Source organism: Montipora foliosa, chromosome 2 (genome assembly GCF_036669935.1).
Source record: "Montipora foliosa isolate CH-2021 chromosome 2, ASM3666993v2, whole genome shotgun sequence".
Taxonomy (NCBI): domain Eukaryota; kingdom Metazoa; phylum Cnidaria; class Anthozoa; order Scleractinia; family Acroporidae; genus Montipora; species Montipora foliosa.
In genome coordinates, this window is record NC_090870.1 from 36,637,943 (window position 1) to 36,654,921 (window position 16,979).

The 16,979-nt window shown below is 39.2% G+C and overlaps 2 protein-coding genes across 2 annotated transcripts in view; one reads left to right on the top strand and one right to left on the bottom strand.

Moving 5' to 3' along the window:
* Positions 1-161, bottom strand: part of LOC137992972 (anoctamin-8-like) — a 20,046-nt gene extending 19,885 nt beyond the window's left edge. The window contains exon 1 of the mRNA XM_068838605.1: positions 1-161. This exon is cut by the window's left edge and continues 32 nt beyond it. Within this exon, the coding sequence (XP_068694706.1) occupies positions 1-32 (32 nt within the window). The 5' untranslated portion in view covers positions 33-161.
* Positions 162-1,164: 1,003 nt separating this feature from the next.
* Positions 1,165-13,699, top strand: LOC137992974 (lysosomal acid glucosylceramidase-like). The gene is made up of 6 exons (XM_068838608.1): positions 1,165-1,772; positions 4,200-4,668; positions 5,855-6,112; positions 9,681-9,804; positions 11,053-11,187; positions 12,199-13,699. Exons 1-6 carry the CDS (start codon positions 1,415-1,417, stop codon positions 12,439-12,441), a joined length of 1,587 nt encoding a protein of 528 aa, XP_068694709.1. The 5' UTR covers positions 1,165-1,414; the 3' UTR covers positions 12,442-13,699.
* The last annotated feature ends 3,280 nt before the right edge of the window (positions 13,700-16,979 follow it).

Below are 16,979 nucleotides of genomic sequence, written 5' to 3' on the forward strand. Positions count from 1 at the left end.
ACAAAATTCCATGTTGCATTTATTCCTTTCATTCAAAAGAATCTTGATTAAATGTACGTTTGAACATAGTCCAGGGCTGACAAGTCCAAACTGACTCTATTCCTTGTCTCATTGCTTTAAAAAAAAATTGAAGCCATGGTGGTTTCGAAATTATATTCATAGTTCTTAATTCGTCGTTTCCTCAGCAAGTATCCGTCACCCCGACTACGTTAGCCTTAGTAAAATATTCTGTTTACAAAAATTGTCAATATCGTCTTCTGCATTTTGCATGAAGGAAGCTTAAAAAATAGTGTTTACATGTACAAAGTAACTTCTCTGAGCATAAAACCGGTTACACAGGAGCAAGTTTTCCTTGCCAAGTACCAGTGACAATTTTCATTGGGTGGTGTCTATGAACGACAAGTTTTCTCTGAAAGGTTTTGCCTTGACAAGTTATATTTGCTCGTGTGAACAAATGGAGAAGTTTGCTTTCACTGTAGCCAGCAACACAAGTACACAGCGGAAAACAAAAAAGAAAAACGGAGGGCGCCGAAAACAATAACTGTTTTTTTAACCATGGCTTACGCGGATCTGACGAAAAAGAAAAAAGTTGCTGGCTTGCGGTCTGGGTTTTACTTTACTTTTGCCTATACGAGCAATCGCAGAGACACGAATCGGAGGTGGTGGGGTCGCCATTGTATTGTTTCTGATTGGCCAATGGCGAATACATAAAGAGGTTATAGAGTGCAATTCCAGGCAATAAGGAAGTTGCTATGGAAACACCGGGAACGCCAAATTTGAAAACCAAAGTGAAAAAAAATGTCTGACAGTCGGTTTGCTTTCAAACCAAAACATCGTTGAGCAACTTAAAGAAAATGCAAAAAACAAAAACACGTTGAAAGCTACACAGACCTGGTTGAATGTCTGGCAAACATGTCAAACATGAGCGACTGAAAGAAAACTAAACCCAAAACTGGAAGAATAGTAGCGCGTTTGAGTAAGTTTGTTGAGAATATAATAAATAAAAAATCGTATGAACCTGCTCGTGCATTTCGTGATTTTACGGTCACTCGTTACTCGTCATGTCGCCTACGGCTCGTGCAATTTTGAGAACTTTCAAAACATCACTCGTGCCCATAAATCACGAAATGCACGAGCAAGTTGACAATAAAAATTAGCCAATGAGCGCCCGCAATTTCGCAATCTACAGACCAGCGACCAGACCAGCAAATTTTTCCTTGACAAAAGCGAAAGCTACTGTATCATGCAAGTTCATGAACAAGTGCACTTGTCAAGGAAAAGCTTGACAAGTTCTTCACTCACCAGCAATTAAAACTTGTCATGCAATTAAAATACGATCGCGTGATAACCATAGGACGTCGGCATCAAATTCTAAATCCGTGGGCGACTGGAAAGTAGAAAGTTACTTCCTCTGATGGCTTGTTGGGTAATTCTTGTTCTCTTGTTAATGTTTGCCGTCTTTTCGGCGACTGTAGGGCGATTTGCACCACCTAAATATTCCGTCTGCCACAGCAAGGATTTTGGTTACGATGGAACAGTATGCGTGTGTTCAGATCAACTGGGATGTGACTCGTTCAGTGACGGTTCTCCTTTGTCTGATGGAGAATATGCAGTTTACACGAGCTCTAAAGCTGGTGACCGTTTTAATTTGAAGACTGGAAGTACGAGGAAAGTACCGGATGGAATTGTATTACCAGCTGCAGAGGTCAATTTAATTGTAAATCGGACAGACGTTTTTCAAACAATGCTTGGATTCGGAGGAGCATTTACGGGTAGGCTCAGGGGTAACTATAAACTATAAAGAGAGTTTTTTCCACCTTATCGGGAGAATATTAGTCACGATTTGTTTGCAGGATACCCTTTCACTTCTAACTACTATTGTTTTCATTTAGAAGAACAAGTCAAACTATAGTAGACGCTATTCTCGTTCAGTGACGCGCAAGTGGGGTGTTCTATAGTTATTTATAGAATAACCCAAGTTATTCACGGATTTTGATTGGTTCTTGCCTATGATCTATTAGAGGACAAACGCACGATTGACGTCACCGTCAGCTTTTATGCAAATAAAGTTTAATTCTTCATTATATAAAACAAATAGATTCCATGGAGCCATGGGTCTGTTCAGTAATAGATCACAGAAGACGTCAAAATGTGGTAAGAACATCAGTGACACACTCGGCTATCGCCTCTTGTGCCACTTTTTTGTTCTTACCACATTTTGACGTCATCTGTGATCTATTACTGAACAGACGCATGGCAACATGGAATCAATTTGTTAATCTGATATCCAACGCGCGCTCCTGGAATAATTGTTAAATATTCTTCGTCCCGACAAGAGCATTATTTACCTGATTTGTTTGTAAGTCATGTGGCAGTGCTATGATTTTTTCTGGTTCTTTAATAATACAAATATGGATGCACTTGTAAGGAAGTGGGAACCTAAAATTAGGATTTGGGTGTTAGAAACAGGTAATCAAGGATTGGGAATCAAGATACAATCACCAAACCCTAAATTGACTACATGTAGTAGAGACAAAAAAACAAGAATTTGAAAGCTCAGAAGCAGCCTCTCGGATTTTTCTGGGTTTTATGGCAAACTCTGTGTAATCACAAGGTCCATAATCTCTCCTCTTCCCCCTTGTCTTTGTTACCTAAATCTCAATAAACAAAAGCCTGCAGAATTAATTAATTTTAGCTAGTGTTTGTCTCTGACTCATGATATATAGCTTTTGTTTAAGATGTTTTGACTAACTCTTTAAGCTTTCATCAGTTGTAAGAGCCATTGATGTTAGTATGCATGATTTAAAGTTGAGAAATGAAACATTGCACAAGCAGCATGCATGTGCGTTACTATAAAGAATGGTTCCAGTATGTTTCATTTCTCAAGGTGTAATGCGACTGTGAGAAGGACAGGAACACAGTTGCTTGGTCACAGGTGAAAGGTTAACTGAAAAGTTAGAGTCCTAGGTAGGATTCGAACCTACAACCTCCTTAACACTGTTCAGATGTCCATCCATTCTAGGCTACTTTGAACTCCCAGGGAGCTACATGTAAGTTGTTTATCTTGGTCCTGAATGGACAATTTAGCCCAAGCAACTAGTTTCCCATCCTTCTCACAGGTACAATTTACACCGTAAACATCAATAGTTGAATTTGAAAATTTGTAGGCCCATGGATTGTAGAGTCCACTGAAGGAGAGTAAAAAACACTGACTCCTAGTCCATGTACTACCCTGACAGACTACCCAAACGGACTACCCCCAAAATACTATAATATTGTTAAGTGAGTTTTATTAGTCGTAAGCAGCGTCACAATGAGTGGTAAGCCTAAACATCCATTTTAAACAGCATTGGTCAACAGTATGTAAGCACCCATTTAAGAAGGTTAGCTTTCAATAATTGTTTTGATGACCAATTACTTGATGTAAGTGAAGTGTACTATTGCAACAGTTGCTTAGACTTAAATACATGTACTGTTGACCAATGCTGTTTAAAATGGATGTTTAGGCTTAGCACTAATTGTGACAATGCTTACAACCAATAGTACTCACTTCAAATAGTATTTTAGGGGCAGTCCGTCGGGGTAGTCCATGGACTAGAGGTCAGTGATTTGTACTCTCCCATCTGCTGACCAGCAGGACACATTCTCCATTCAGAACCAAGATAAACAACCTACTGTAGCTGCCCAGGAGTTCAAGTAGCTCAGCAGCTACTGAGCATCCAACCGGTGTCACAGAGGTTGTAGCTTTGAATCCTGTCTTCTCAAATCATTAATAATTCATAAGTTAATAAGCCAATTGCATTGCCCCATTCTGGTCACATGGACAAGTTTGAAACCCAATGAAACACTCCTTGTTGATTCACTTTATGAATTTCAAACATGTGTGGTTTGAAATCAATTAATTTAGAAAACAAGTACAAAATCACTCTTAATTATAATTGGCATGTTCACAAATCATGACTAAACCATGACTGAGACAAACAACATTGCTTAATATCCATGGACTTTAAACTTTTACATTGCAACCCTCCAAGTTGAAATCACAAAATGAAAATGATCCATTCTAACATGGCAACTGATGCTTGCTCACAGCTCCCACCTTCTTCCGAGCAGCAATGAGGTGTACAAAAAAATTATTTGACTAGCAACTAAGCAACTAGTTTACCAAATTATCTTACATATGTTCTGATGCATTTCAGATGCTGCTGGATTGAACATTTTGAACATCAGTGTTACTTTACAAGAAAAACTCATTTCATCATATTTCTCTCAAGATGGCATTGAGTACTCAATTGGACGAATTCCTATGGCAAGCTGTGATTTTTCCACCTATCCCTACTCATACGATGACCATAAAGGGGATTTTCAAATGCTGAATTTTAGCTTGACCCAGGAGGATTTACGTCTCAAAATTCCCATGATGTTGATTGCTATGAACATGAGCAAGCGGGACATAAAATTCTTTGGAAGTCCTTGGGCAGCTCCTGCTTGGATGAAGACCAATGGAAAAATGCAGGGAGCTGGAACATTGAAGGGAGTAGCTGGCGACAAATATCATAAGGCCTGGGCATTGTATTTTGCCAAGTTCCTTAAGGCTTATGAGGATAAGGGAGTCAAGATCTGGGGACTCACTGTGCAAAATGAGCCATCAACTGGGTTTTTAGAAGGGTTTGTGATTATTACTGAATTTGCCCTTGTTTCATTTAAAAGGAGCTGAAGGTAGCATCCAGCTCCTAAATGCCTGAACACAGAAATGGGTTCATCAACTGAGTTGATATGGTAAATTGACCATGGTAAAGAAATCCAAAAGCTGACATTTTCAGTGTTGGCCCTAATTGCTCTGGCAAAAAGGCTAATGCCTGACACGACAGCTTTTAAAATTCTTTACAGTGGTGAACTTACCAGTAAGATCAGCTCAGTTGACAAAACCATTTTTGTTTTCAGTTCCCCACCAATGCAGTACCACAGTTTTTTTAGAAACTAAATGCCTGTGTCTATTTTAAGTGTTTGGTCCATTTAACTTTCTAATCCAGATGATGTGGGTTCAATTCTCACCCTGGTCAACATTTTCTCTGTCCTTGTGTAGACCCATTTTCATTACTTGGGCTACCGTAGCTCTCAGATGGATTGCATGGGAATAAAGATAGCAATTTAAGTTACACTCTTACAGATATATTATTTTGAGTGGTTGACTTCTGGTAAAGAGGTGACCTGTATGTTTATGACAGCACAAATTACATTACCTTTTCAGCCCTCTTACAGAGCCCGCCACCCCCTATCCCCTTTCTGACTTATTTCCCGCAGAGACATTGATGTGAACACTGTAACATAAACAATATCTTTTAAATTAGGATGTTAAAGGCCATTATGAGCAAATCAATCAATCAATCAATCAATCAATCAAGTGTGTTGAATGCTTGCATCCCTTTCTGCATGAATACACCTTATTAGTTCCGTGATCCAGTTCTGTCTTCATTATCATGTTAGGGGAGCAAGCCTTGTGCAGCAGTGAGGGCCTTTGTCTTTAGCTAAAGCTTTCTCTGGGTACTTCAGTTTCAGTTGTTAACCAAAAATGAACATTTAATTGATTTATTTTAATGTTGTTGTAGACTATTTCGGATCTAATGCATAACAACACGGATTTAACAGAAGATTTAATCAACACGCCATGTGCTTCGTTTCATAACACAACTGCGCATGTCTTGCTACAATATAGGTCCGCAACGTATGCTACAGTTGTGTGAACAGATTTGACTATTTTACAGTCTCCTCAATTAGAACAGCACTTGTGCTCAGCTAGATAATAATTATTATTAGGAACTAATTATATTATATGTCAACATCATCCTTATAGATATGCCTTCCAGTGCATGGGTTTTACTGCAGAGACGGAAGGGGACTTTGTAAACAAGGACTTAGGACCAACCTTGGCAAAGTTTGGCTATTCAGGTGTCAAGCTCATGATGTTGGATGATGCTCGTTTGTTTGTACATCCGTGGGCGGATACAATGCTTAGTGATCCCCAGACAGCCAAATACATATCTGGTATTGCATTACACTGGTACAATGAAGAATTAGCACCCCCTGATGTACTGACACAAGCACATGAGAAGTATGTTGTCACCAGCTAGTTTTTATTTGTAATTATAGTTGACCAAGATATTGTGATTGTGGTTCCAAAGTTGTATAGTTTTTTGTGTGGGATACCACTACCTGTGGTATCCCACACTATTGCTATCAAGTCTGTAAACTGCTAACTAGGCTGACCATTACCTAAAGCTGTTCGACTGAGATCAAAGTATCATCGATTCAAAAGTGGTCAGCCAATTGACGACATTTGGCTGGATACATCGAGACCGACCATCACCGGAAACTGTAGGACTGAGGACAGAGTTTAATCGCTTGAAAAGTGGTCAGACAATTGACGACATGTCTGACATATACAGTCGCAATGCAAAAGAAAGATAAGCTACATTTTGAACTTATCAAACGAGACGCTCATAGAAAGCAGTGGAACCGGAATGATCATATTTCCTTGAATCATGTTTCATACCACAAGATTGGGCAGAATTTCCGACTATCTGATATTTCAGAGCACGTTGTAAGATTTCTTTGGCAGCGTAGGAGGAAACATTGTTTACCTTTTTGCAACAATGTTTGTAACATTAACTAACAGCGCTTATGCTAATCCAAACAAAAAAGAAGTTTTTGAGCTCATTTCACATTGTGTGTGCTGATCAGCAATTTGCATATTTAATGTTCATCTAACCTTGCAAGAAAATTCTAAAGTATTTGGTATCAACGATACTGCCTCACTGTCTGTCATTAACAATGAACTCGCCGAAGTTAAAATCCAAAGCCAAAATTGAAAGCACATAATATCATGATGTTCCCTCAGTGATTCATTTTGCCCTGCGTTTTGCGTATTTTACGCATTACATTCATTAAATACCCATTGGTTTCTGTCGAGCGCGTCACGAGTACGCATACCATAGTTATTCGGTTATAAGGTGTACTCGGTTATAAGACGCACCCCAAACTTAGCAGTTTAATCAAGCTAAGTTCTCAAACTGAAAATTACGCGAAAATACTCGGTTATAAGACCCACCAAAAAATTTAGAGTTATCAAAAGGATGTGATGAATTTGAGAACAATTATCCTTACACAATTAATAACTGCGAACTCTTTTTGTTAACATAAACAGAGTGAAAAAAGCACGCATTTAATGATATACGTAAAAACAAAAGCTAAAAGTTCACACTTGAAATGATAAACATACAACGCATACACGTTTATTTGAACCTTCCGACTTAATAAATAGTCAGAGTTCAGACTTCAAGCGAAAGTGAACAGCGCAAAAACTCCCACAGAAAGTCATTGAAAGGTGTTCGACAGCTGAATATCAACACGCCACCAAGGATGCAAATTTCAGTGCACAAGAAAGCCTAGATGAACGAAGAAGGTATGTTTTATCTCTGCACTGTTTGTTCAGAGAAGAAACTTTTCATGCGAGCGACAAACACGATTATTGGAATATTCGAAACAAGGTTCGAACGATTGTATTGTTGTCACGGGTATCACCTTACTGAGCACGTGCTCTTAAGGACGTATGCAAATTTCTGTGTGTTTGCTTTTCTCTTGAAGTCATTTAGTGTTCTAAAGGTCTCTGAAAGCACTATTCTTTTTTAATAGACAACTAGTGTCCTTTTCTTGTGTTGTTTAAACTGCAAGTTCTTCTCAAATTGACTTCCTGAATATTACAGTGATTAGACACTAAATGACAGTTTTATTTGTTCTGTTTTACAGTTGCAATTTCTTTACAAGTTTAAACACAGGCAACTGAATTTTAATTAATACCTATACCAAGAGAAAAGACAAAAAATCCTCTACCTATGATATCTATAAATATACACTATATGTATATTCATAGATAGGTAGAGGCCTTTTTTTCTTTCCTCTTTATACAGGTATTTATTGATTAAAATTCAGATGTCTGTGGTTTAAAAAACATCAATTGCATGATTGAAAAAATAAAACTACAACTTGTCTTGGTTACAATTTTGACCCATCGCATTTGAGTTGTGACCCATTGATTTCTGCCTGAGGGGTACGCTGCACCCATTAACACAATTTTCAAAATGAATCACTGTTCCCTACATCTGAGCAAATAGTTGGTTGAATTATGCACGGTTCGTGGAATTTTCTTTGAAATTCAAAGTCTAGTCTTGTTGGCTCTAATGTGATTTTAGTGATTTTTCCTCTCATCCGTGGTTCAAATAATGACCTCACATTGATGTTAATTGTTGCTATCACTTCCCTGCAGAAATCATGTGAAGTATAAATTACCATATCATTACTTATGTACATTTTCAGCCTCATTTATTCATAGCTATCATTCATCTACTCGACGAGTTCTTAGCTTTGTATTGTGGTGCCCCACGCATGAAGCCTAAAAGGCTACCTTTTTTTTTGGTTTAGTATCATGGGAAGCCCATGTAACCACAGCTTAATGCATGGTTATAGACATACAGAAGAACTGAAACATTTGCCTCATCTTACTGTGTTTACTACCGGTTGTACCTATTCCACGGAAAAATTGTCCTTTCCTTAAATTGCTTCATATTTCAAGTATTTCATGTATTATAATTATAATAATAATTATTATTGTTATTATTACTATTATTATTATTATTATTATTATTATCATTATTAAATTTGCATTGTTTTTCTTATTTGTAATGAACATCATTGATTAGGGGGAGAAAGAACAATGTAGAGTCAGTTGTCTTGTTCCAGTGAACAAAATCATGGCAAGGTGAGACCTTATATCACCAGCTGTCCATCCAGTTGCCTGCCACTGTTCTTCCTGATCTCATCCATTTGGCTAGAGTGATTTAGCGTTCAGTGAGGAAGCCGGTGAACAGGATAATTTTGGGAGATGTTTGCTTCTATTTGCTCTTCAATGATACACAGTTAAAAGCTAAGGGATTAGGAAACAAGAGCTTTCATAGATTGAGAGATCAACCCTAAAATTGCTTGCTTCCGAGGGGTTCTCTCCTTGTGCAAAAGTCTCTGTAGCAAATCATTAACAGCTTGCAAGCAGGTTGTCTGTGAGGTGAGGGAAGTATGGTTCTGGTCGGGGACTTTTAGAATAAGGAAACATGGCCAAATTGGTCTGTTGTGTAAGAGACAAAATACCTCAGGGAACAAGGGATCATGGGAGATTTTTCAGAATCAAAAAAGCAGGGTACAGGTTAGTACCAATACCTGAGGTAATGATGTTTTAAAAAAGATGTAGGACCCACCCCCTGTGTGATCCTAAGAATTATGGCTCTTATCGTGTTATCACATTGGGATGATAGGCTAAAAAGAACTAGGTACTTATTTTCATGCTGTTAACATCTCTTTCTCTATCATCTCTGTTGCATTTCTCTCACAAACAATCTCCACACTCCCCCCTTCCCTCAGTGAAAGTTTACTTGCTAAGGATATCTGTTGCATTTTCAGGGGGGAAGTGGAAGGGGGTAGGGGTTGCTGTTTGATTTCACCTAAATTAGCAAAAGTTATTCCAAAAACGTCTGTATGGAATAGTAGGTAGGAGGTGGGCAGATCGCAGTTAATAATCTCTCTACATTCCAAGGCTACCTGTCACTTTTATATGGTTGATTGTTTTGTTTTAGATTTCCTACTCACTTCCTGCTAAACACTGAAGCTTGTACAGGCTGGACAGGCCCACCCTCTGAAAGAGGAGTTCACCTTGGGGAATGGTCGAGAGGAAATAAATACAGTCACAGCATCATTGAGGTAAAACCATACACTGCATGAGCAACTGGTGGTGCACAAATGATTTAGTATGGGTAATCACATGGGGCTGAGTAAAATTAAGGATTAACATCATGCAGATTTTCAAGAGTTGCAGAGATTGCTTGACTTGCGAAGGCTCGAGAGTTTATCTACCATGACAAGCTTGACAACATTAAAATGCTTATTGGCTTATTGGGCCTCAACCTACTTGATACCGATAGCAAACGCTGAAATTAGTTGCTAAAATAAATAAACTTCATGTTGCCAATGCTTCCGTTCAGGAACAGATCAAAGAAGATCTGAGTATATGGTTTACAAAAAACTAGTGATATACTCAGCACCATGTCTTCTGCTCTTACTACATTTTGACCTCATAGCTGCTCCATTACTAAAAAGATTTGCGGCGACACGGGATGCATTTTCTGGAGCACAGTAATAGTTCGGTGGTGAGTGCAATCACCCCCCCTCCCCGGGGGGGGAGTCTGTTATACTGGTGGCTCGTTTTGCTCGGCAGTGGATGGCAAATGAGCCAAACGAACTGGCTTGTTAGTAGAATCTCTAGATGTGGCCCAGACTTCTTTAGTTTAGCCCTACAACCCTGGATAAAATGTCTTGGGAACTTTCTGAATGTTTCCCGGATTGCAATCAGCATTGAAAGGGGGGAGGGAGAGGGGGCTGTATGATAGATGGTCTTTATTTTACACCATTTTAGCTCAAGTGTCCCAAGGCTTTTGTCCAGGATTGTAAGTTCAATTCCTGGACTGGGCGAAAATGTGGATTGAGTTTGTTCAAGTTCTTTATTTTGGTTTGAGAGGTCCTTGTACAGGTACTCTGGTTTTCCTCTTCCGAATTCAATTCAAAACTAGGTAATACCACGGAGTTAGTGTGGCCCAGTGGTTAGGGCGCTTGCCTTGAGATCCGGAGATCCCGGGTTCAAGACCCGCTCTGACCACTCGTTGAATTTGATCCTGGTAGTCCCTGGTTCAACTTCTCAGCTGCACTTGTAAATAGCCAACTGGTTTGCCTCCGGCCAGTTGGGATTCTTAACAGTTGTTGTTGTTCTGTTCTGTCGTTTCGTTGTGTTTCATTGGCCCTGAAAAGCCCCTATAGGGAGCGGTCAGTTAAGTATGTATTGTATTGTATTGTAATATTGAGAGGACTTGCGCTCCATGACATATGCCTGATACTGCCTACTAAATAAAGAAATACAATTTTTTTTATATACAATTCTTTCGTAATTGAATGCAGAATTTATCACACTGGTCAACCGGCTGGGTGGACTGGAATCTAGCACTGAACATGGAGGGCGGGCCAAACTGGGTGAATAATATAGTGGACTCACCGATCATAGTTGACGCTAAAAAGCAAGCATTTTACAAACAGGTAAAGGATATAATGATATCTGCTTGGGATTGGGTTTAACGTGTATTTTATTCTTTCTCAAAATGGCCGTGTGAGAACCGCTGTTACTTCCTGACAATGGCGCATCGGATTCGTTTTCGTTCAAGAGAATCTTTTGTTGTCCTCGGAGGTTCCCGGATAAAAGAGGACGTCAATCATTTAAGCCTTCAATTAAGGGTCTGTTTTATCGTTTAAAATGCGTACTGGCTTGCATTTACCAAACATTATTGGGTCCAGAAAAGTCTCAAAAAAAATTCATCTGACAGTACTCTACTGGTTATGCATATAGTACGAGGAGTAATGTAGCTGACCTGACTCTTACGCTGGCTGTTATTTGACAATTATTCCATGAGTGCGCATTGGATGTGAGACGGCAACGCGCCGAGTTTCCTATATTCAACCTCATATCCCAAAAAGCGCGAATGGAATAATAGCTTTGGTGAATTTAATTCAACTCTGGACTGAAATTACACAGTTTCGATTTTACAAAACGGCCGGAGCAATCAGTTTTCATGTAAGGTTATACGGTACAAGAGAATGAAGAGATGACAACCGAGGTTGATTGAGTTAGAGTGACTTTCGTATGACCTTGAAAATGTGTTCGCAATTTTTTTCACGGACCAATGTTTAAATGTTTTCCATTTTTGTTTACGTTCTGTTTTTCAAGGTCATATGAAATTCGCTCTACCCAGAACGCTAAAAACGCAACATCCGTGATTCAAAATCTAATTGTTAGTATTCCACTGTTAACTACTAGTTACCGTTTTTGTTGTTTGGTCTTTCGCTTTTGTTTTGCACGCCAAATACATTGTAACCAACCAAAGCTGCTTCATGACTCCATTGTCAGCTAGATCCCACTCCTTGCCTTGACACTTTCTCGACACAGCACCGTGAGCAATGATTTTCTTTCTCAGCTTACCCTAGAATTCGAATCTCCTTCCTATACGGCAATTTTTTACTGTTCATTTATTCTCTCCCTCTTTTCTTTCGCAGCCGATGTTCTATCATCTTGGTCATTTCAGCAAGTTTGTTCCTCCTGGATCTCAGAGAATCTCTGTTACTTCTTCTACAGGCAATTCGTTGGAGTTCATCGGTTTTCTGACGCCACAATCAAACAACGTTTTGGTGATTCTGAACACTTCAGCGAAAAATGTATCTATCAGTATTAGCGACAAAGAAGCCGGAATAATATCGGATGCTATTCCCGCATATTCCATTCAAACTTACATTTGGTGAAAAAAATGGAAAGTGAAATTCAAAAAATTCAAGTTTTCGTTCAGTTTCCCAGTTTTATCGTCCGTAGAAGAAAAGGACTCTAAAAATGTTTTATGCGTAGTAACATTCCTTGATACAATTTTGTTGGTGAGTGATTTAACGGCAGAATTCCGACTTGGATTTAAAGAAGCACCACGGGACTTAGAAATTTACTGTATTTCTTCTAATTCGTTGTACCGAGCCTCTATCTCACACAGTTTAGTAACATTTCCATAAAAAACCGAAAAGAAACAACATAAGCAATACAAACGAAAATTAGTAGGAAAGAAATGAATGCAAAAGAACTTTTTAAAATTGTTATATAAAAAACTTTAAGTGTTGTCCAAGACAATTGTTTCCACGATAGTTAATAGACGGGAATGGTTATGAAACCCGACAACTTTCTTTGTTGTAGGTTTTTGTTCTCTTTTTTGGCCTTGACCGTGCACAAAACACAATAGTTGTTTACTCCGTACAGAGGAACTAACCAACAGACACGGGTTGGTTACGTAATTCATGCATAGTGTATGAGCACAAAACAAAAGATTGTGCACGGTCGTGGACTTTCCAACCTAAATCTTTGCATGCATCTTTGTTTTCTCCTTTGATGTTTGCCGAGCTTCAAAACTATGTTTCCACTGTCCTCTTGTTAATCTGCCGGCAAGAACCTTTGTGATTCGTTTTCTGTGTTCTACAATAACAGTCAATGTAGCTATTTTTGAGAACACGTAATCATTGTTTCTCCACCTTACAGATGGAGATGGCAATGGCTCTCCGAGGCTTAATTGAACAATGGTTTCTCACGCAGTTGATCCAAAAATAATTTAATTGACGTTAGCTAGCCTGTTTTTACAATGTGTGCATCAAACTTAATACCAACTTTATTCATTTAATTCAATGAACGGGAAAGATGCCAGAGGTTATCCCTATCAAGGGTATCCACCTGCAGCATGATGTAATTGACTGAGAGTCAATTTTGATGAGGGAGGAAAACCGGAGTACCCGGAGAAAAACCCTCGGAGTCAGATTGAGATCGACTGAAACTCATCCCACATACGACTCGAAGCCAGGGTTGAACCCGGGTCACAGAGGTAGGAGGCGTAGTTGATAACCGCTAAACCACCCTGACTTGATTAAAAGATAAAAACGGCCCAGGCTTTTCAGCATGAAAACAATACTGGCCTTTATTAGAGCTCTCTCTCAAGTGATTGAAGTTCAAAATAAAAATTTTTAAACTCTTGTTCTTAGGCCACCGTAGCTTGATTAAGAAAATAACACAAACAGCGGTGATAAACATTGTATTCCAACGCATTTTTATAAAACTTGACGTTTCGTATGCTAGTCAACACACATTTTCAAAAGTGACCGTTGGAATTTTTGAAAACTATATATATATCGTAAACATTAGGGGTCTGGAACCTAGACTGAGAAAAATGATCTGCAGCAGTACGTGTCTAGACATAATGAGGAGTAATAGCTAAAACAGCAATAACTTCTCACTACTAATATTGACATTAAGGGAAGGCTTTAGCTCTTGAATGAACAAAGTCTTCTTAATTTTGCAGTGAAAGTCAGTTTTTCCGGAAGCTAAAATGTCAAAGTGATCCCATTTAATGTCGTGGCCAGTGGTTTTCACATGATCAGCAATGGCTGATGAATGGTCACTTTTAGCTAGGGCCTTGAAATTTTAACTTGAAATTTCGATCCTATCTGCCAGGATCGTGGAACGGTCAATCAAGATTTAACTTGAATGTTGGATCTGGCTCGAAAAATCAACCAATCGGAGGCAAAACCGCACACTTTATATGAAATTTTGATGAAACATTTTCAAGCCAGTTTTCCAGTTCCGTTTCTACTGTTTGTGTCTTGCAAGCAGCTATTTAAAAAAGCCAATAAGATTTATCCATTTTTCGGATTTTGACGCATGCCAATCATTTGTGGCAGTTGAACGTTCCTCTTGACTCCAACTGGTTTCGCTTCCCGTGCGCCTGATTACCTCACATATATAATAAATGTCTCTGTCACTATCCTCTTTTTCGTAGTCCTTACTGTAAGTTACGGATCTTCGTTTTTTTTCCCCTTGATTTTAACACTCGGTCCGTAACTTACAGTACGGACCTCGAACTTGCTTAGTAAGAACATAGTTAGTAGAGGGGTTAGGGTTATCCATTTTGTTGATTCCAAGTTGTCGTGTTAACGTTTAGAGCAGAAAGGGGGCAATTTAGGAAGTTCAATCTCATTTCTATAGCTATTTTAAGGAAATATACGCTCTCCTCCCCCTCCCCCTCCCCTGTCCTATTTCTCGTTTCCAAGTTGTCGCGTCCAAGGGAGTTAGCGAGAAATAGGACAGAAAAAAAAATAGGAGTTAGCGAGAAATAGGACAGGGGAGGAGGGGGAGGAGAGCGTACATTACCTTAGAATAGCTATGGAAATGAGATTGAACTTCTAAATTGCCCCCTCCCCAACTAAGTATCTCCCTCAATTGAAAGATTATTCTTAATTGTCACTTTCTTCCAGTTGAAGTATTATCCTTCATTTTGGACACTGAAAGCTTGATAGGGATCATGGAAAATGAACATATAGGGATCATGGGAAATGAAAGACTTAACCACTATTCAGCAATGATTTTACATATATATACCAATTAGTTTTGGTAAATAATCGGCACATTTTCCAGGTAGTTGATCTTTGGTGGTTAAGTGGATAAAAACAGTTCCTTCAAAGTGGGTGCTCCGGATTTAAATCCTGTCCAGAGGCTTCTTTTACTTTTTTTCTTTTTTATTTGCTACCACAAGTCCTGGGAAAGAGTGATCAAAATGGAGGATAATACTTTATTTGAGGAAGAGATCTTGTTGCCCTCCACCTGCTTTAAACGTGAACGCGACAGCTCTGAAGCGACAAAGTGGAAGCGAGAACTTGGAAGCGATAACGTGTGACTCTTATTGGCTTTCGTACTCATACTGTACATCGTTAACGAGATGGGATGATCAGTTAGATTTTTAAGTTATTGCTTTGTTGCAGTAACCGTCCTTGTTTCTTAAACTCTCTCCTAACCTCCCACCGAGCGCGCTAGGGCGCTGCTGAGGAATATTGACCCGTGGTACCTAGCCCTTTTTTTTCTCATTTGCATTACAATGTAATTTAGCATGTATGTCAGGCAATTTCGGGCCATTTTGTAGTTTTAACCCGAAATAGCCTCGCATCCACGTTCGATTACATTGTAATGCAAATGAGAAAAACTAAGCGTGAAATTAACAAATTGATGTCAGTTTTTCATGCGTCTGTCCTGTTATTGATCATGAATTGCGTCATAACATTGTCAGAGTAGCTGTGGATCCACGAGGCGATAATTAAGTCAAAACACGAGAAGAAAGGGAGACAAACATGCGAGAAACTTCAATCTGACGCGAGCAATATCTCGTCTATCGCGTTAATTATAAATTTATGTGTCTGTCAGTGTCTGTACGTCCGCTTATTATACACTCGACAAAATATCTTGTTTCTCATTGGCCAATGGCGAATACATAAATAAGTTATAGAGTGCAATTCCAGGTTATAGAGTGCAATACGGATGTTGCTATGGAAACACCGGGGAAGCGCCAAATTTGAACTCCAAAGTGAAAAAAAATGTCTGACAGTCGGTTTGCTTTGTCAAACCAAAACATCGTTGAGCAACTTAAAGAAAATGCGAAAAACAAAAACACGTCGAAAGCTACACAGACCTGGTTGAATGTCTGGCAAACATGGGCGACTGAAAGGAAACTAAACCCAAAACTGGAAGAATAGTAGCGCGTTTGAGTAATTTTGTTGAGAATATAATAAATAAAAAATCGTTTCAACCTGCTGTTGCATTTCGTGATTTATGGGCACGAGTGATGTTTTGAAAGTTCTCAAATTGCACTCGCCTACGGATCGTGCAATTTTGAAAACTTTCAAAACATCACTCGTGCCCATACAGCCGCAGCTACACGAGCGGTTTTTTGCTCTCGCTGATGATACGATTTTTTCAAACTTTGTCGCGTCGCCTGCGCGAGATGAAGATCACACGTGTAGCCACCCTTGAACTGGCGACGCGACAGGTGAAAAAATCGCAAGAAAAAAGTCGCGAGCGTTGAAACTTTCCCGACAAAATCACAGAGATGATTGCCCGTGTAGCCACCTTTCGACTTTTTGCCCGTGCTTGCAACGCGAGTAAAGAGTATTTAGCCAATGAAATTAAAGTAGGAATGTCTGTTTATAGTTCCCAGGTCTCACGAAGTATGCGATTCGCGCGGCCTTCAATTTGTCGCCAAAATTTGTCACAAGTGTAGCCACCATGGCGCGCAGGCGACGCGACAAAATCTGAAAAAAATCGCATCACCGGCGCGAGACAAAAATCGCTTGTGTAGCCGCGGCTTAAATCACGAAATATGCATGAGCAAGTTGACAATAAAAATTAGCGCCAATGATTAGCCAATGAGCGCCCGCAATTTCGCAATCTACAGACCAGCGACCAGTCCAGCAAGTTTTGCAATTTTTCC

What these genes read in the sequence shown, in the direction of transcription:
- LOC137992974 (XM_068838608.1), top strand. Translation starts at nt 1,415, where the DNA reads ATGGCTTGTTGGGTAATTCTTGTTCTCTTGTTAATGTTTGCCGTCTTT. An exon ending in TCAACTGGGTTTTTAGAAGG is followed by an intron (nt 4,669 to 5,854) that starts GTTTGTGATTAT and finishes TCATCCTTATAG; the next exon opens with ATATGCCTTCCAGTGCATGG. An exon ending in ACAGTCACAGCATCATTGAG is followed by an intron (nt 9,805 to 11,052) that starts GTAAAACCATAC and finishes AATTGAATGCAG; the next exon opens with AATTTATCACACTGGTCAAC.